Raw genomic sequence first — 21,591 nt, 5'->3', positions numbered from 1 at the left:
CTTCATTTCTGCTGCCACGGAAGTACATATTTTTAGAGAGGCAATTGCAAACAAGAAAAATATAGATTAAATGAATATCTAACCTTCTGAATAACTGAAATAAAAAATACCTGAATAACCCAGATATTGAGCACCTATTCAAGACAGAATAGTCAAAATCCAACGAAGTATAAAATCTTAACAAAAAATGCTTATGTTTAAATAACTATAGTCATTTGAAATGATTTTGACCGATAGCATGTAAAAGAAAACTAAATTCTTGCAGAATGTTCCTTCATTTTGCAAAAAAAACTTGAACATGTTGAGAGATTCAACTACCTCAGAAAGGAAATGCTACAATGACTAGGTAGCTTGGCAGCATTCCAGCAAGGTAGTTATCAAAAGAATCAGTCGGTGAAAAGATGATAAACCATGCCTCAATTAAAATCTGAAAAATGCTTGAACTTACCACAGGTATTACATGATCACCTATGAGATCTACCACAGGTAAAACGCCTCTGATAAGAAGTCTGAATCAGCAAATCAAAACGAATACTCTTTTGTCCATTTGAAAATTATTATAAACATAACTCAAAAATCTGCGTAAATTTTTTTGTCAATTTTTTAAAGGAAATTTTTTTTGACAAATAAAGGAAATTTGTATAACTAAGGGGTTTTGTCGCGCTATGCACGCTTATTATTCGACAATTTATTAAACGTAATTTTTTATATAAATGAAAACAATCAGTTTGTCATATTCTGAGATGATGAACTCTTAATTATATAACGAACAAATAAAAATACATAAAGACACACCAAAAAACATAATCGTCATTTTTAAATAAAATTACAGGAACCTATTACTTGATTAAAATCTCAAATCAATGACAGGATTATCTTGACCAAAAAGATTTCAGCGTTAAGCAAATGACGATTATAAGATGTGAACTTAGTAATAATTTGAATGCTTTGTTATTTAATATAACACGTACATTAACACAATTATGATGCATAACGGATATAGTTATCTACAAAAAATGTTCTCTGCACGAGTCATAACTTTCTGCTATATTATCTTGTGAATCATCTTGCATAAACATCAATATTTTTATTAAAATTATGCAAAACGCATATAGTTTATGAGTAGAAAATTGCAAAACATATTATTTTACAAAAACATATTTAATTTGCAGAACATACATCTTTATATTACAGAACATACTTTTTTTACTTGTAATATATATATGGGATTTTCAAGATTTTATTTGAATACTAATATTTGTCTAAAATGAATCGTAAAATAATATATTTTATAATATTTAATATTATATTTTAGTTACATGATGTATGTGGACTCAACTACTTCGCAAAAAATAAGGACTACATACGACTCCCACACTTAACTTTGAAGTACTCAATGTGCATTTCAAAATAAATCAATATGGTTTTGGACATCATTATGGGTTATCATATTCTTTATAATGTATTAGATAGAGAAATATAATATATTATTTACAATGTATTAGAGAGAGAAACATAATATATTCTTTATAATGTATTAGAGAGAGTAACACAATATAACGTTGGAATACTAATGCAACGGATGTTGTAATTGCATTTTGACTGTTTTTAAATAATTGAAAACTGCGTGCAATATTTAGCTGCGTTATTAAGTGATATTTTTGGTCAGTTTCTCGGAATTGTTATATTTTGCGTTATTTTTATTCAGTTTCTCGGAGAGTCGGAATACATACAAAATCATATTGGTTGTGGTCCGAACAACATGTGGGAGAAAAGGAGAAACGCGATAGTTGGGAGCAGAGATGATGTTGAAAAAGTAGGGTGTTTACTTCTGATCCTTCTAATAAGAGCAACCTCGATGAGTTCCTCGTAGAGTTATAGCACAAAAATCCGATTTTCCAATCTAATATCTGTTTTAAAAAATTCGAAAATTTGGACAACATATCTGAATAATTCGGGCCGGATATTCACTGAAGTGAGGGTCACATATCAAAAATACTCTTCTAGTTATCGGAGCCTAGATGACACCACTCTAGTTGAGAGTAATGACTACCCCGTTATTTAAGGTCGTTGACTTGACGGGAGACGTTATTTACTTAACGGCAAATCCAGATGGCACCTACATGGCAACAGGTGTTAAGTTACGTGCCTTCCAAATAAGCAAAGCTACGTTTATAACATAAAAATAGGAAATATAGACAGTCATAATCGATTGAAAAGAAATCCGAGAGAGAAGAGTGTGATTGGAGAATTGGGGAAAAAACCCTAAGTGAAGAAATCGACTGAGAGAGTTCAATTGAGGGACGAATTGGAAGAACATTGTGGGGGGTGCGAATATCGTCAAGTGAAGATCTATTAATGCAATCGAAGGTATGTTCGATTCCCTTAATTGACGAACCCTAGATGTACTGACTTGTATCTATCTGTAAGTACGTTGATAAGTGCACATATATATAGTTATATGTTATTTTATATTTTTCCAGCATGTCTACTACTTCGTATCTTCACCATCATGGTGATTTTACCCCTCCTCCTACTATTACTTATGTTGGGGGTAAAATCGAGGTTATTACAGAGTTTGATAGTGATTTGATGTCCTTTCATGACCTAAAAGATTTTGCCCAAAAATATGATTTTGATGTGAATTCTCTTATTTACTTTAAGTGTGATAGGTTTAGTTTTACTAAAGGTACTAGGACAGATCATTTTAATCTTGATGGCCTAATTGATGTTTCACAAACCCCTAAACAATGTAAAACAAAAAATGTGCATAAGGAGAACAATGTGAGTAGAATGACGGGAGAAGAAATAGTTGGGGATAATTGTGAAAATGGGGAGTATTTGGATGATATAAGTGATGATACAGATGATGTTGATAACCCTGAGTACAAATTTGCTAATGATAGTGAGGATGATGATGATGATGATGATGATGATGATGATAGTGTATGCCCTGATAATGTATGTGACAGTGATGATGAGTTGCATACCATTAGGCAAAATGCTAAGAAATTTAAAGATAAAATGTATAATGCTATGAACATACCAAACAAGTTCCCTAGTGAAGAGTCTGCTTATGATTCATAAATTATAAGGTCCCTCACATCCTCAATTGAGGATGAGAATGCAAGAATTGGATATGTTGGTCCACCTAATCCCAAGAAAAGAAGAATATTGAAGAAAAAGGGTAGTACTGAAGGGGTACCAAGGTTTGAAGTAGGATAGAAGTTTGTAAACATGGCTGAGTTTAGGGATACTGTTAGGGGGTATGTTGTGCTTACTAGAAGAGGGGTCCAATTCATTATTAATTATGGTAGAAGATGCCAAGTGTCTTGTGAGGCAAATTGTCCCTTCTACATTTGGTGTAGTAGGGACAAAGATAGTGAAACTGTAATTGTAAAAACACTGGTTGACATACACTTGTGCACTAAGCCATACAATAACAAAATGGCAAATGTCAAGTGTTTTTTTGAAGTTTTAGGGGATAGGATCAGGAAGAACCCTCAATGGTCATGTAAGGAGATGGATGAAATAATTTAAAATGAACTGAAAATTGAGGTATCTAGAATTAAAGTGTTAAGGCTAAGGAAAATGACTTGAAGGAATTGCTGAGAGTCTTAGGCAGCATTATGCTAGAGTGAGGGATTTTGGCCAAGAGGTGTTGTTAAGTAACCCTCAAAATACTGTCAATATATCAACAACTAGATTGAATACAAAGGATCCTGTGAAGTTCTAAAAGAATCTAAATATTGTTAAGTTTGGAAATTGGTTCATGCACCAAAGAACAGAAGTGTTATTGGAACAAAGTGGGTGTTCAGGAACAAGATGGATGAAAATGGAATTGTCACCAGAAATAAAGCAAGATTGGTCGCAAAAGGCAACTCACAGGAGGAAGGAATTAATTATGATGAAACTTTTGCTCTAGTTACAAGACTTGAATCAATAAGGATCTTTCTTGCATTTGCTGCACATTCAAATTTTTAGGTATATCAAATGGATGTGAAAAATATATTCCTTAATAGTGAGTTGGAAGAAGAGGTTTATGTGCAACAGCCACATGGCTTTGAAGATCCAGATTTTCCAAATTTTGTATACAAATTACTCAAGGCTCTCTATGGACTAAACAAGCACCTAGAGCTTGGTATGACACACTGTCAGAATTTTTGATTAAGCATGGATTCACTAGAGGTACTATGGACAAGACTGTCGTCTACAAGAAGCATGGTGATGATATGATCCTAGTTCAGATCTATGTGGATGATATTATCTTTGGTTCTACAAATGAAAAGTTTTGCCAGAGATTCTCTAAGCTTATGCAGAGTGAATATGAAATGAGTATGATGGGGGAATTAAGTTACTTTTTTGGACTTCAAGTCAGTCAAAGAAGTGATGGAATCTTCAACATCCAAACTAAGTACGTCAAAGATTTATTGAAAAAGTTTGGTATGGTTGATTGTTCACCTACATCTACACCTATGTCTACAGCTACAAAGTTGGATGAAAATAAAAAGGGCAAGAGTGTAGATATCTCAAGCTACAGAGTAATGATTGGATTTTTGATGTACTTAACTGCAAGTAGACCAGATATCATGTTTGCAACATGTCTATGTGCAAGATTTCAAGCCAATCCAAATATATCACATCTGATGATTGTGAAGAGGATTTTCATATATTTGACGGGGACTCCAAATTTTGGATTATGGTATCCTAAGGGAACTGGTTTTGAAGCTGTTGGATACACAGATGTAGATTTTGCTGGATGCAGGGTTGACAGGTAGAGCACTAGTGGTAGTTGGCAGTTTCTTGGACTAAGACTTGTATCCTGGTATAGCAAGAAATAACAATATGTGTCAACTTACACAGCTGAAGCTGAATATATGGTTGCTGGAAATTGTTGTGTTCAAGTACTTTGGATTAGAAATCAGCTAATTGATTATGGCCTAGTGTTACACAAAATTCCAATTATGCGTGACAATACTAGTGCTATATCTATTGTAGCTAATCCGGTTAATCATTTTAGAACAAAGCACATTGATGTAAGGTACCATTTTATTAGAGAACATGCTACAAATGGTACAATTAAGCTCATTTTTGTTCCAACAGAAAAAATAATTAGCTGACATTTTTACCAGAAAAAATAATTAGCTGACATTTTTACTAAACCTTTGGATGAAACAACTTTCACTAGACTTGTAGGTGAAATTGGAATGTTTAATTCTTCATCCTAAGGCAAGAACTTAGCTAATATTTTGCAGCAGATTAGTTTCTAGAAAATCAAAATTAATTTGATTTAACTAAAAATTAACTGAAATATGAACTATAAATATTTCAGATTTCTCTGCATATATATTTTTCATTTTATTTTCAAATAGCTTGGAATTTTTCAATTCTAAGAAAATTGTCTAAATGTTGATTTGTATCTTCAATATGCGAAATTAGCATAAGGCGGAATCAAAGTGATCAAAAGTATATTGAGAACTGAGTTCTCGATAACTCTAATTGACTTACCGACATGTCATTTTAAGACTTCTCGAGTGAGTTCTCGATAAGTTAATTTTCTGACTTCTCGGAGGACTTCTCGATAAGCTTTATTATGACTTATCGATAAGTCATTGTAGAGTTCTTTATAAGCGTTAACTCATAAAGTTCTATACAAGTATAATTTTAGATTATAAATAACTCAGAACTAGAATAATTTGATTCAATAAATTTTAGTAAAATACTTTTGACAAAATTATTCTGATTTTATTTGGATTTATTCAAATAAAAATTTGAAACAATTCAGTCCATTTTAGGACAAACTGAGTATTTATTTGACATCTCGACAAGTCAGTCTTAGTTCTCTAAAAGAGTTAATTCAAATGATTTCTCGATATGAAATTTTCTTTTCAAAATGATTTCTCGATAAGCTAATTCCAAAAGTTTATTTTTGAATTCTCGATGAGTCATTTGCTTTTGCTATAAATACTAAGACATCTTGACTTACACATACTTACGCCTTCGAGAACTCAAAGTGGCCTAGATTTTTCAATTCCAGGCTGATTTCTCTCTCAAGTTAAACTACAAATATCAAAAAATAGAGGGAGTATACTAAAATAATATCAAATTTTAGACACTTACATGTCTGAACACCATCGTCCTTTTTATAAAAATTTGAATACGAACATATTTGAAAATCATCGACCTTTATATAAAAATTTGAATACGAGCATGTATGAACATCATCGACCTCTTCTTTAACAATGAGGATATTCTTTATGCTAGTGGATATAGTTGTTGGGCTTGCTGAGCAGGTCCTACTCCACATTATTATGATATTGTCCGCTTTGGGCCAAGCCCGCACAGATTTATATTGGGTATATCCCAAAAGACCTCGTACTAATGAAGTTGTATGGCTGCTCTCCATTCTAGCAAACTGTCCATCCCACAAATGATATGGGACAACTCCTAACAATCTCCCCGTTCACACATCGGGCCCGACACCTGTCAATTCTGCCTCCTGATTGTGTGATATGGCTCCCCCTTGACCCTTACTGGAAATCAATTTGGCCATCTGCCTCCCTTTAGGCCCATACTGTAACGTACATCTGCCTTTTCCTAGGTCCATTCTGGAGTCCCCGTAAGATTGTTATAGACCATTACAACCATAGCTCTAATACCACTTGTTGGGCTTGCTGAGCAGGGCTAACTCCACGTTAGTATGATATTGTCAGTTTTGGACCAAACTCGCACGTATTTATATTGGACATATCCCAAAAGATCTCATACTAATGAAGTTGTCTTGCTACTCTATATTATAGCAAACTACCTGTTATTCCCAGTGGACTAACAATGAGATTTACAGAAGGGGGGTTGAATGTAAATCTCAAAACTTTTTCAAGTTTTGAGCAGTTTCTAAGGCTAAGTGTTTGAGTGATCAAATGTGTGTGAATTGCTTGAAGCTGATGCAGACAGTATATATTCAAACACAAATGTAATGAGCACAAAGAACTTAAAAACTTTTCTGGTGGATTTGTTGTTCCACCAGAGATGTGTTATTTCAGAAAATCTGTGATTCAAAGAATTAAATCACAGCTGCTTCCTAGTACAAACTAGATGATTTTCTCTTTTGATATTTCTAAACAGCTCAGGAAAATTCATATCTGCATCAGAATGGAAATGCTGCATTTTCTTGATTCCTCCTAAAGGCTTCCACATTCCAGTGTGTCTCTGTCAACCCATGTGCCTCTGTCAGCTTGTGAATTGTCACTATCAACTGCTAATGAACTAAGCATCCGTTGAAGCTTTCATCCGTTGATGCCTTATCCGTTGAGGCTTTATCCGTTGAAGCTTTATCCGTTGATGCATTATCAGTTGAAGTCTTTATCCGTTGAAGCACTTATCCATTGATGGATATTATCCGTTGAAGCATTAGAGACATCCTTGAAGCTTTGTTTCTTATCCGTTGAAGGTCTTCAATATCCGTTGACACTTCTTCACTTATACAAAATTACAAGGCATGAAATATTTACAATTAGCCCTCCTATTTGTACATCCGTTAGTAGTCAACATGACTGATTATTTCCTAACAACATCTAAGAATTACAGCTTGAAACCAGAGAGTGAAATGTGCTACAATACTAAACTTATTGCTAAGTAAAGCTACTCCTTCAACGGATAGCCAAGATGGTCTTATCCGTTGAGGCTACAAACACTAGATTTCTACTTAAGTGTTTTGCTTAACTTATCATCAAACTAATACACATATTCCTAACAATCTCCCCCTATTTATGTCTACTAGAGCTGTAGGCATAAATTTGGGTTTAGCTTGATGATAACAAAACACTTAACAAATATATAAACTGTAATAAAGCAGAAATTCAAAAGTGCTACAAAAATGTATATGCTGAGATGGAATTGAAGAATTACATTGTTTCCAAGGGTGCTCCTTTAGCCTGAGCAAATTACTTTCTTTTCCTTTGATCCCTGGTTTTCTTTCCTAGCCTCATGTCATTCTCCTCTATTTGAAGTTGAAGTTGTCTGTAGAATCCAGCTTCATCTTCTTCATTGATATCTAACTTAGATTGCATATCCTTGAGAGTTTCAATACTGGCAATCTTTAGCTGATCTTCAATTCTGAAAAATCTTCTGACTCCTTTGTTGTCTCTGAACTCCATCAACCAATGAGGTGATTTATGAATTGTAATTCCTCTTTCTTGAATGAGTAAAGTTCTAGGCAAAGCATTGGGCCCCCTCCAAGTTTTCCTTATGTTGGCAATCTTGTTGAGAATCTCAGTCTTGGCAGTCCTGGTAAAGCCAAAATCCCTTTGTATGGCTGAGTAGACTCTAATCAAGGTAGAGTAGCCTTCATTCAGAATTCTGTGAAGAGGCCATGTTCTTTCCCCAGCTCCTTTGTATTTGAACACTAGTCTTTCTGGTAGCTGTCTGTAGGCAGCTATTCCCCTTACTTCCTCCAGCTCATCCAGATAGAGTTCAATGTCTGAAAATTCTTTTATGTCACAGATGTGAACATAATCATCTTTAGAGGTTTGAGGTTTAGGCTTAGGCTTCGCAAATATAATATGGGACAAATCCTCACAATAGTTAATTATGTTTTCTTTGTCTTCGCGAATGTCAGTTATATCAGGAAGCTTCATGTATTAAGCTACATAAGCAGTCTGTTTAAAAACCTGAAATCAGATTATAAAAATTAAAAAACTAAATCAAAATCAAGTTGTAAGATTAATCAAATGAAAAATCCATGTGAACTTGCTAATGAAATATGACCACTTGAGTTAGATAATTACTTATTTAGAGTACCAGAACACATCCTTTTAGAAACATTTTGGAATAAGCATAAAATCATTATTGCATATACTAGCATATAATGTGTGTGATATACGGTCATTTTTATCAATATATATTGTAAATTATAATTTTAATAATATATTATTTTTAGATTCAATCTTATATCACTTGATTTATAATTTTTAAAATTATATCTAACAGTTCTCATCAATTTGATCTGACGGCTCTAGATTGAGTGACTAATACCGACAACCAAATTTTTAGTATTTCTTCTTTAAGATTTACTGGTAGCAAAGGTTAGGGGAAAAAAAGGAAGATCAATCACCGTAACAAATTCAATAAAAGTTAAGGGTCGGAGAGTAGTAAAAGCCTTGTAATAAATATTCCACATAATAATTTTTCGGTATTAACAAAGGTCCGGACTCAAAAAAAAAAAAAATTAACTTAGTTTTATCGTCCTGCTATTTTTATTTTAGATGAACTTGAATATTCCAGCCTAATGATATAAAAAAGAGTTTTTATATCATAAATTTTAATAAAATGAATTGTAAAAAGCAGAAATAAACATTTGTCATCAAGGTGTGTATATATATTTCAAGAACTCCAACTTTTGTTGCATTTGTAAAAGTTGGATTTGTAGCAGTGGCCTACATGCTTCAACTTGTGTATTGTTCTTGGTATCAGAATTTTACTAAGAATGTCGAAACTATTGTGAATAACGTGTTGTAAATCTCGAATTACTGGATAATGTATGACTTAATAAATGCACATAGAGAGAGTAGAAATTGAAGAGAGAGAATTATTGTTCAATATATTTTTCAATGTGTTTGATTTCAATAACTGAAGGTCCTATTTATACTTACAGGAAGATAGTATAAGATTACACATATTACGAAAAGATAAGATAGGATTGCACGTGCTACGAAAAGATAAGATAGGATTGCACGTGCTACGAAAGGATAAGATAGGATTTTAATCAAAATTCTTCCTTACTAAGTTTCTTCTCTGAGAAGTTGTGCGAGTCTTCTTTAGTAAGTATCACGAGTCTTTCTTAGTAAGATTTGACAATCATTATTATAACACTCCCCTTGATTGTCAAATGTGAGTTATTGCAAAGATTGATTGCCTCGTTAAAATCTTGCAAGGAAAATCTCAGTGGGATAAAAACCTTGACGAAGGAAAAAGAATACAGCCTCCCCCTGAATAAAATGTCTCACATTTTGACATTTTGATGTAGCAAACTTTTTAACCTCCGCATACCCATATTATTTCTCAGCTTCTCAAATGTTGATGTAGGTAGTGACTTTGTAAGTATATCCACCAGATTATCGCATGAGCGAACTTGTTGGACATCAATGTCACCATTTTCTTGAAGTTCATGAGTGTGGAAGAATTTTGGCAATATGTGTTTTGTTCGATCCCCTTTAATATATCCTTCCTTAAGCTGTTTGATGCAGGCCGAGTTATCCTAGAATAAAACTGTAAGACTGTCTGAAATACTTGATAATCCACATGATTCTCGAATATGTTGAATGACCGACCTTAGCCAAGTACATTCTCTACTTGCTTCATGAATTGCTAGTAACTCTGCGTGGTTTGATGAAGTTGCAGCCATAGTCTATTTTGTAGACTTCCAAGAGATAGCAGTATCACAATATGTAAATAGGTAACCTGTTTGTGATCGCCCTAAGTGAGGATTTGGCATGTATCCCGCATCTGCATATCCAATTAGTTGTCATCTTGAATTGTTTGGGAAGAATAGTCCAAGATCGATTATCCCTCGAAGATATCTGAATATATGTTTAATTCCATCCCAATGCCTTTTAGTAGGGTCAGAACTAAATCTTGCCAACAGGTTCACTGCAAATACAATATCAGGTCGTGTACTGTTTGCAAGATACATGAGAGTGCCAATTGCACTGAGATATGGAACTCCAGGTCCAAGAGCCTCTTCATCTTGTTTTTTAGGACAGAAAGGATCCTTTTCAACCTCGAGTGATCGAACAACCATTGGTGTGGTTCGTGGATGAGCTTTATCCATGTAGAACCGATTAAGAATCTTTTCAGTATAGTTTGATTGATGAACAAATATTCATGAAGATAAGTGCTCCACCTGTATACCTAAACAAAATCTTGTCCTTCCAAGATCTTTCATTTCAAACTCATTTTTCAAATAGTTAGCAACATTAGTAATATCTTCAGTAGTACCGATAATATTCAAATCATCCACATATACAGCAATAATAACAAAACCAGTTGATTATCGTTTAATGAAAATGCAAGGACACACTTGATTATTAACATATCTATCATTCAATAAGTATTTATTAAGCATGTTGTACCATATACGACCAGATTGTTTCAAACCATACAATGATCGTTGTAATTTAACAGAATATAAATGTCGAGGCTTAGTGTCCTCAATATTTAATCTTTCAGGAATTTTCATATAAATATTACTATCAAGTGATCCATATAGGTATGATGTCACAACGTCCATCAAACGTGTTTTCAGTTTTTTCATGCAAGCCATACACATTAGAAAATGAAAAGTAACTCCATCCATCACAGGAGAGTATGTTTCCTGGTAATCAAAATCAGGTCTTTGAGAGAATCCCTGGGCTACAAGCCGGGCTTTATATCTCACAATTTCATTTTTCTCATTTCGTTTTCGTACAAATACCCATATATTCCCGACGAGGACTACACCAGCTGGTGTTTGGAATGCAGATCCAAATACATTTCTCTTGCGCAAGGATTGCAATTCTTCTTAAATCACAATTTTCCATTTTGGCCAATCATCTCGGTGTCGACACTCTTCCACACTTTGTGGTTCAGGATCCGAGTTCATAATAATATCAAATGCCACGGAAAAAGCATATACATCATCAACCTCAATACTCCCACGATCCAGTAATTTCGCGTTATGGACATAATTCATTGAGATCTCATAGTTTTCAGGTACCTTTGCTTCTGTGGAAGCATTTTCCACTTCTGGGCCATGTGCCACTTCTGGGGCAACATTCTCTTCTGGAGGCAATCCCACGTCTGGGAGTTTTGTTACAGCCACTTCAGGGGTTTGAACCTCTTCAGGAGGTAATACCACTTCTGGGGTATTTTCTGAAACTTTTGCCACTTCTGGGGCAATTCTAAATAATTTCCATTTTTGTGGTACAATATCTTTGCACCATTAGGTCTACCACGCTTCTGGCGTGGCTTTGAATCACCAATCAATTCTTTAGGAATTGATTTCTTAGTAGGGATTTCAACTCGTGCCAGAGCATTAACAACAGGTATATGTGACCTTATATTATTCTAGAGTCACTAAAAGCATCTGACATTTGATTAGCAACATTTTTCATATGAATAATTCTTTGAACTTCAGATTCACATTGATTAGTACATGAATCAATAGAATTTAATCCTGATGCATTTCATGGTATTTCGGAATTTAATTTATGCAAATCATTATCTCCCCTGATTTAGGGAACATGGATTCATCAAAATGACAATCAGCATAGCGAGCAGTAAAAATATCAACAGTTAATGGTTCCAGATACCTTATAATAGACGGAGAATCAAAACCAACATATATACCAATTTTTCTTTGAGGTCCCATTTTAGTTCTTTGTGGTGGTGATATAGGAACATCCACAGCACAACCAAATACTTTTAAATGAGATATATTAGGTACTTGACCAAGAACTAATTCTTGAGGGGATTGTTTGTGGTAAGAAGAAGGCCTTATTCTAATTATATTTGTAGCATGAAGTATTGCATGACCCCAAACAGATATAAGTAACTTTGCTCTTAGGAGTAAGGGACGGGCAATAAGTTGAAGTCTTTTAATTAAGGATTCTGCTAAACCATTTTGTGTATGTACGTGAGCTACCGGGTGTTCGACTGAGATTCCTACTGACATACAATAATCATTAAAAGTCGAAGATGTAAATTCAGCAGCATTAACTAGTCGAATTGATTTAATGGGATGGTCAGGAAATTGAGCTCGGAGTTTAATTATTTGGGCAAGTAATTTGGCAAAGGTTGTATTTCGGGTTGTAAGTAGACATACATGAGACCATCGAGTTGGCGCATCAATTAAAACCATAAAGTACCTAAATGGGCCAAAAGATGGATGAATAGGACCACAAATGGTACCTTGAATTCTTTCTAAGAATTTCGGGGACTCGGTTTGAAACTTAACTGAGGATGGTCGGATAATCAATTTTCCTAAGAAACATGCTGAACAATGAAGTTCATCTTAGGATATTATCTTTTGAGTTTTAAGAGGATGTCTCATAGAATTTTCAACGATACGACGCATCATAGATACTCCTGGATGACTGAGTCTTTCGTGCCAAAGGGAAAGTAGTTTTGGGTATACGACTTTGGGGATTTTGACATTATGAGATTCAAGAACTCGTATACTCGTAATATATAATCCTGAAGAAACCGAGTGGAATTTTTCTAAGACCCTTTTATTGTCAACGATGTTTGAGGTGATGAGAAGGTATTCTTTTTCATTCTCATTAGTAGTTTCAACGTGAAACCCATTAAGACGGATATCTTTAAAACTCGGTAGGTTTCTAGTTGACTTGCTAGAGTATAGAGCCTCTTGTATGTGTATGTGTGTCTTATTTGGTAGAAGAAAACTAGCTTTCCCAAAACCTTCTATTATATTTGATGTACCCGATACCATCCAGACATGTGAGTTAGTTTTAGTCAACTGTGAGAAATATTTATGACTCTGTAAAATAGTGTGTGGTTGCGCAGTCCATAATGCATATATCTTCCATCTCTATACATATATAGACGAAAAACATCTTTATTAAAAAAAACACACCGAGTACATAGAACAACAACATGAAACAAGTACATAAAATGAGTACATAATGGAAATAAGTAAAACACAAAGGAAATAAGTAAAGCAAGACAATACATATGAAGTATAGTCGTCTAAACCATAATAAAGATTAGCACCAGTGTCTATTTCATTTGAGACCTTATTGATTGGTTTATTAACTAGATTATGATTAGCGAAGTTGGTTTCTACTCACTTTCCATTATTTCTTTTGGATGACTCGTAGAGGTCAACAAGATGTTTGGGTGTGCGACAAGTACGTTGTCAGTGCCCCTCAGATCCTCACCTATGACAGATGTCTCGGTTCTCTCCTTCTTGGGGTGCATTTCTTTTATTTGGCACTTCACGTTGCCAGAGTTGTAACTATCATGTTACCACTTCAGGTGTCCAGAATGATATTGATTGCGAAACCGACCACGGAAATTTCCTCATCCATGGTTTCGTCCATAACCCCGTTCTCCTCTATGCCCTTTCCCACGTTCATTCTTCAGGAATGACGTGTTATGTACTTCAGGTAACTGGGCAGAGCATGTGGGACGTATCTGATGATTTTTCAGTAGCAACTATTTTTATGAAATAGTTTTAGTTGATATAGACTCGTGGGTCAGAATAAGTCGGAGCTCTTTCGAGAACAAAGTTTTAGTTGGCAGAGACTCGTGGGTCAGAATAAGTCGTAGCTCTTTCGAGAATAAAGTTTCAGTTGGCAGAGACTCGTGCTGATAACGTGTTTTAAATCTCGAATTACTGGATAATGTATGACTTAATAAATGCACACAGATAGAGTAGAAATTGAAGAGAGAGAATTATTGTTCAATATATTTTTCAGTGTGTTTGATTTCAATAACTGAAGGTCCTATTTATACTTACAGAAAGATAGGATAAGATTACACATATTACGAAAAGATAAGATAGGATTGCACGTGCTACGAAAAGATAATATAGGATTGCACGTGCTACGAAAGGATAAGATAGGATTTTAATCAAAATTCTTCCTTACTAAATTTCTTCTCTGAGAAGTTGTGCGAGTCGTCTTTAGTAAATATCACGAGTCTTACTACTGAAAGAATGAATTATTATACAAGGGTTGTGCCAGAAAAGGTCAAGAACGGTATGGACCGTAAGGTGTTTCTTGGTCTTACATTTTAAGGTTTTTAATTCTCTCTAATAAAAAACCATTACTCAAGTCTCGATCTATATGACGAGGTTTTTTGTCTTATCTGTGTGATAAGTCTTGTTTTAATTCTCTGAGTTAAGAATATTGTGTATCTCAGTTTTTGATCATTAGTTTAAGATATGAGTTCGACTACTACAAATCTGGAGGAGGTGTATTCGAGGCTAGCATTGAAAGAGGAGGAGGATGGCGGTCTTATTATGAGGGAGGAATAACAACATCCAATAAAGCCTACGTTTGTATTGGTATGGAAGTTCCTCACGGAGAAAAATATCAATTTCAATGCAATGTGTAATGTTCTTGCGTCGCTATGGAGACCAAGAGAGGGAATGGAGATTCATGATATTGGTGGATATAGGTACTCTTTTGTTTTATTATTTTGTTTTGGATATGAAGAAAGTTATCGAGGGGGGACCATGGACGTTCGAGCAGAGTTTGTTGGTATATCATCCAATAAAGGAATTGGAGGATCCTCATTTGCTAAAGCTGAATAAGATAGATATATGGCTAAAAGTGTACGATCTGCCTAAGGGATGTATCTCAGAAGCAATACTGCAGAACATAGGTAACTATGTGGGCACATTTGTAAAGTCTGATCCTGCAAATCTTGATGGAGTGTGGAAACCGCTTGTGCGTATTCGTGTAAATATGGATATTAATAAGCCCTTAAAGAGAAAAAATGAAAATTAAACGTGATGGAGGGATTTGGAGTTGGATTAACTTCAAATATGAGAGATTGAGCACATTTTGTTTCGTTTGTAGTTTGCTGGGACACTCAGAACGCGATTGTGCAGTCATCTATGCAAATCCAGACAAGGAAATTGAAAAAGCTTATGGGAGTCGGTACGAGCCCCTAGTCGGAATGCAAGAAATACTAATAAGGGGGCGAGATGGCTGCGAAATGGCTCTGAAGGAGGTGGTGCATGGAGTTCTGGTAATGGCGGAAAAAGCGCAGGGACAGCCGTGTACGGTGTAGATAAGGTGGTTACTAATTTTATGGAAGTTGATGGAAAGATGCGAGAAATTATAGGAGGGGATGGAGTAATTCAAATTGTGGAGAGAAATCAGGGGGTTGATATCGATGGAATTAATTCAAATCAATGGGGGGAAGATAAGCACTATAATAGGTAAGGAGATAAATATTGTGGTTGCAAAAAGGAAACGTGTGGAGCAGGAAGATAATTTAAAATTAGCTGATGGACTGGACAATATGAATACTGGGCTTGTTTTATAGAATGGGCCAAAAAACTTGATAGAGGTGGGACCTGGAGACCAGGCCCGCCTAGCCCAATGAGTCTCTTAGCCTGGAATTGTCGTGGTTTGGCCAAGCCATGTACAATTCGATTTCTGCAAGAAATCACTCGTCAAATAAGGCCTAGTTTGATTTTTTTTTCTGAAACGTTAGTTAAGAAGAATAAAGTAGAGGAAGTGTGTAGAAAAATAGATTTTGCTGGGTGCTGGGCTGTAGATGTGCAGGGTCATAGTGGGGGGCTAGCGTTGATGTGGAAAAATGAAGGAGGGGTTCGAGTTATTAATAGTGGGAGACATTATATTGATTTTGAAGTTGCTAATGAGCAGGTGGGTCGATGGAGGTACACCGGATTCTATGGCTGTCCGGAGAGGGAGAGACGAAGAGAATCATGGGATATGTTTCATGAGTTGGCAGATAGTTCGATGTTGCCTTGGTGTATAATAGGGGACTTTAATGATTTAATGTATCAAAAGGAGAAAAGGGGGATGAGAGAGCATCCGAGGGCGTTGATGGAAGGTTTTGTTCAAATGGTTGGTGCTTGTGGTTTGTTTGATCTTGGATTCATTGGTAATAAATTTACATGGAAGCGTTCTCGGGGAAAGTATAACTGGGTTCATGAGCGGTTAGATCGTGGGTTGGCTAACCAAGCATGGCAGGATTTGTTTCCTGCAGCTGAAGTGAAGGTATGGGATGTTTCTACGTCTGACCATTTTCCTTTGTATCTTCAATTAAATAAGCAAGTTTATGTGCCAAGGGGTGCTCGTTTTCGGTTTGAGAATACTTGGATTCATGAAAAAAAATGTTTGAATTTGGTTAAACATGCTTGGGCAAGCACTGAAAGACAAGGAATTCTGGATAAAAAAAAGTTTTGTTGTTTTAAACTCCATGAATGGGGTGGGGGTGAAACCAAGAAATTTCGAGACAAAATTCAAGACTGTCGACGCAGGCTTAAGAAGCTCAGGTCAAGAAGGGATACTAGAGGAGTTCAAGAATAAAATGAGGTGAGATGGGAGTTCTTAAACTTATTGGAGAAACAAGAAAGCTATTGGAAACAGCGGGCGAAGCAATTCTGGTTAAAGGCAGGGGATAAAAATACTCATTTTTTTCATAAATATGTGTCACCTAGGAAAAGGAATAACCAGATAAAGCGAATCAAGGATGCAGAAGGTAACTGGGTGGAAACAACAGAAGCAATTCAGGGAGTGGTGACTGATTATTTTGCACAATTGTTTACAACTACAAATATGACAGGGGAGTTGTCACGGTATGAGACTGTAGGGAAAATCTCTGCAGAGCATAATGTGGCCTTGATGGAGGAGGTGTCTTTCATGGGGAGGTTAAAGTAGTTGCATTTTCAATGCACCCAGATAAGTCACCCGGGCCGGATGGGCTAAACCCGACGTTTTTTCAAACCTATTGGGGTGTGGTGGGGGAAGATGTAGTTAGATTCTGCCAGAAGTTTATTACTATAGGTGAGTTTCCTGAAGGTATGAACAACACTTTAGTATGCTTAATCCCTAAGGTGAAAACACCTGAAAAAATGACTGAGCTAAGGCCCATTTCTCTTTGTAACGTATTACTTCGTATATTGTCTAAGGTAATGACAAATAGACTTAAACCTTGTTTGGGATCATTGATATCTAACAAGCAAAGTGCATTTATCGAGGGTGGGTTGTTAACCGATAATGCACTTATTGCTTTTGAGATTAATCATTATATGAAGAGGAAAACGCAAGAAAAAAATGGAATCGCGGGATTGAAGATAGATATTTTAAAGGCCTATGACAGGCTGGAGTGGCATTTCATTGAAAGCATGATGCGTAGGTTTGGTTTTTGTGAGCTGTGGATTGATAGACTTATGGGGTATTACGTTTAGTTGAGTATAACTTTCTCCATGAGGGAAATGTATTTGGCAACGTGAAACCTCAGAGAGGAGTGCGTCAGGGAGACGTTATCTCCCCCTATATTTTCATCCTATGTGCTGAGGGATTAAGTGTGATCATAAGAAGGAATGAGGAAGTTGGTTTGTTGTATGGGTGCAAGATAGCTAGAGATGCATCTACTATTTCTCATCTTCTGTTTGCAGACGACTGTTATCTGTTCTTCAAAGCTACTGAACCTGAGGCACGGGTAATGAAAAACATTCTAGTAAGATATGAATCTATATCAGGCCAATCAATAAATTGTAGTAAGTCTGCAATTATATTTTCCTCAAATACTTCTGCTGAGAATTAGGAAGTAGTGTGTAATTACTTGGGTGTGGAGGAAGTTCAAGAAGCTGGAAATTATTTAGGCATGCCTATGAGGATAAGGCCTAGTAAAATCTCAACCTTTGATTTTATTCAAGATCGTGTTCAACAGAGATTACAGGGATATGGGGGTAAGTCTTTGTCGAAAGCGGGGAAGTTGACGGTACTTAAAATAGCTGTGCAGGCAATTTCAAACTTCTGGATGAGTCTTTTCTTAATTCCAATTGAAGTTTGTAATGGAATTGAAAGAAAAATGAATGTTTTATGGTGGTGTAACAAAACATCTGGAAACGGTATTCGATGGTTATCATGGGACAAGCTTTGTCTAAGTAAGGAATGTGGGGGTCTTGGGTTTAAAAGTCGGAGGAACTTTAATCGGGCAATGCTAGCAAAGCAGGGATGGAGACTTGTGAATAACATCAATCCTCTTGTTACAAATCTGTTACGAGCGTGATACTTTCCAAATTCCGATTTTCTTAATGCGACACTGGGGGCCAATCCCAGTTATGTCAGGAGAAGCATTATGGAAGCTCAAGATATGGTTAAGCAGGATTGTCGAAAGCGCATTGGAGATGGTCGATCTACGGAAGTATGGAAAATACCTTGGTTGTCGTGTAAGCTGAATGGCTTTCTCACAACTCTAATGCCTGAAGAGTTGTCGGATACTTTGGTGTATAACTTGATGGAGGAGGATGGAACAAGGTGGGGTGATGAATTGCTTAGAGACATATGCAATGGAAGGGACGGGAAATTGATTCAGCAGATACCTATTCCAGTTCGGCAACGCAACGATTCTTGGTTTTGGTTATTGGATGTAAAAGGTGAGTTCTCTGTGCGTAGTTGCTACAGACAATTGCAAGGAGAGATGGATTATCCGAATGCGGTGTTTTGGAAGAAATTATGGTCTTTAAATCTTCCAGGTAAGATTATTAATTTTTTATGGAGGACTTGTCGATTTTGCTTACCTACAGCAGCTGCTCTTGCAACAAAAAGTGTGAATCTGAGTACAAATTGCCTGTGGTGTCGGTCATGTGTCGAGGACTCAATACATATATTATTTGAGTGTAACTTTGCTCAAGATGTATGGAAGTCTGTGGGTTTGTGGGAGGTGGTCTCAGTTAATTTGAACTCAGATGTCTTTGTAACGATGCAAAAAATCTTCAGTGTGTGTCGTAAAGACCAGAGTGCGTTGGTAGGCCTGTTTTGTTGGAGCTTGTGGAATAGACGGAATAGATTGGTCTGGGATCGTGTGAATACCTCGGTGTTTGGAGTAAAAGCAGCAACATTGAACTTGTTTAATGACTGGAAGAAAGCTCAGGAGGAGGAGAAAGATACAGGTACGTAGAAAATGCTGGGTGCTCGAAGGTGGTGTAAGCCACCTGCAGGGTGGCTAAAAGTGAACATAGATGCAGCGGTGTTCTCTCAAGCGAATAATATTAGCATGGGGTGTGTGATTAGAGATGAGCTGGGGACTTTGTCTGTGCTCAATGTTCTAAAATGCAGCCCTGTGTGGAGCCAAAGATGGCAGAAGCATTAAGCCTAAAGGAAGCTTTAGCTTGGATTAAAGATTGGAGGAGTGCTAAGGTTATTTTTGAATCTGACTCCAAGCTGCCGGTTGATGCCTTAACGGGGAATCGAGGAAAATCTTATTTTGATACAATTGTTAATGATTGTGTCGACTTACTTAAGCACTTCAATGATGTGCTAGTTGTGTTTACGTATAGATCTGCGAATAGTGTGGCCCATACTTTAGCAAAGGCGGCACATTCTATATCAGGTCCTCAGGAGTGGCTAAATACTGCTCCTGAAGTTATCGAATTTATTATTGCTGATAAGAAGGTTTAATGCAAGTACGGTAATTTTCAAAAAAAAAAATATCACGAGTCTTCTTAGTAAAATTTGACAATCATTATTATAACAGAAAGATAATTATGAATTTTGAATGAATACACAAAGACCAAAGACCGCTATTGGCCTAACATGCGCAGCAGTACTGTGATTCGCAGGCCTTAGTTAAAATCAGCTTATGGAACCTGACATACATGAATTACACAACCATCATGTAATGTTATATATATTTACTTTAAAAGACAAAAGTTTAGGAGTTGTAGACCGCCTTAGAACATCTCTAAATATAAGTCATTCTTCAAATATATTATAAAATATTAACTCTTAACAACTTAATGTATATTTATTTTCAACAACACTCTTTATATCCACTCTTTAAATAATATTTTAATATTAAAATATATTTCTTTAATAGAAGCACAATACAAAGTGTAGAAAGAAAATGGGTGTTTGAATTATTTTATAATAAAATATAAGTTAAGAGCAAGTGGTTGGCTTTTAAAAAAGAGTAGAAGAGGAGCCTCTTAAGGTTTTAAAGAATCTCTAAAAATCTCTTGAAGTTCCAGTTTTGACAATATTCTTTATTTTTACACTTAAAAGTTTGTTTAAAGAATTTGTTAAAAATGCTCTCAAACGTTACTGATAATTAGGGTCACGACTATAAAATGTAATACTTCACAAATCTTATATTCACATAAATTTTTTGCCAATATAAGAAATTTTAATAGAAAAAATAAGTATCCACGGAATGACGTATCTTTCAACTTTCGCATCAATTTTGGATATTAAATTTATACGTAAAAAATATGTAGAACCATTGAATTAACAGGATCCGAAAACATATACGACTGTATACTCCATCAGTCTCAAAATACAAGTTTTTTTGCTATTTTACGCGTATTTTTATGTGAATAAAAAGAATAGATTCATACATTATTTTTTTGAATTTTTTTTACAAATAAAAGTAGATATATTAAATTTTAATTAAAAAAGAATTTTAGAAAAATATATGCGAAACTATGACTTTTATACATCTTAAAATATGCGTAAAAAATCACAAAAACTTGTTTTTTGGAATTGATGAAGTACATTATTTTCATTTACCAACTACTCTCTCAGTCTCACTCAATTCTTTACATACTTTTGTCTCATGTGTGGTATGTATTTTAAAGCTATTATAAAATATAATTCTATATTTTTTTTTAAAAAAATCTTTTTCTATATAAAAATTTAAATATTATATTTTTATTAAAAAAATATTTAAAATTATTTAGGATCTATCTGGATAATTTATGTGCAATTGACCATACAGAGACATATTTGTAGTCCATGGTGGCGAATCAAAATAATTACATATTTTTGTTCGTATATATATCATATATTCATATATGTGACATGTCTGTACAATTTAAGTCAAGCACAT

General features: G+C 35.3%; 3 protein-coding genes across 3 annotated transcripts; all 3 read left to right on the top strand.

The window, feature by feature from the left end:
- The first annotated feature begins 15,900 nt into the window (after positions 1-15,900).
- Positions 15,901-17,417, top strand: LOC141714954 (uncharacterized). Its single transcript, XM_074518450.1, has 3 exons — positions 15,901-15,946; positions 16,054-17,032; positions 17,198-17,417. Exons 1-3 carry the CDS (start codon positions 15,901-15,903, stop codon positions 17,415-17,417), a joined length of 1,245 nt encoding a protein of 414 aa, XP_074374551.1.
- Positions 17,418-18,843: 1,426 nt separating this feature from the next.
- On the top strand, positions 18,844-19,665 carry LOC141714938 (uncharacterized). The gene has a single exon (XM_074518434.1). The coding sequence runs from the start codon at positions 18,844-18,846 to the stop codon at positions 19,663-19,665; it is 822 nt and encodes a 273-aa protein (XP_074374535.1).
- Positions 19,666-19,668: 3 nt separating this feature from the next.
- LOC141714933 (uncharacterized) lies at positions 19,669-20,165 on the top strand. Its single transcript, XM_074518429.1, has 2 exons — positions 19,669-19,734; positions 19,824-20,165. The coding sequence occupies exons 1-2, from the start codon at positions 19,669-19,671 to the stop codon at positions 20,163-20,165; spliced, it is 408 nt and encodes a 135-aa protein (XP_074374530.1).
- Positions 20,166-21,591: the final 1,426 nt, after the last annotated feature.

This window comes from Apium graveolens, chromosome 1, assembly GCF_009905375.1.
Source record: "Apium graveolens cultivar Ventura chromosome 1, ASM990537v1, whole genome shotgun sequence".
NCBI lineage: Eukaryota > Viridiplantae > Streptophyta > Magnoliopsida > Apiales > Apiaceae > Apium > Apium graveolens.
This window is presented reverse-complemented; position numbering and strand designations above follow the sequence as displayed.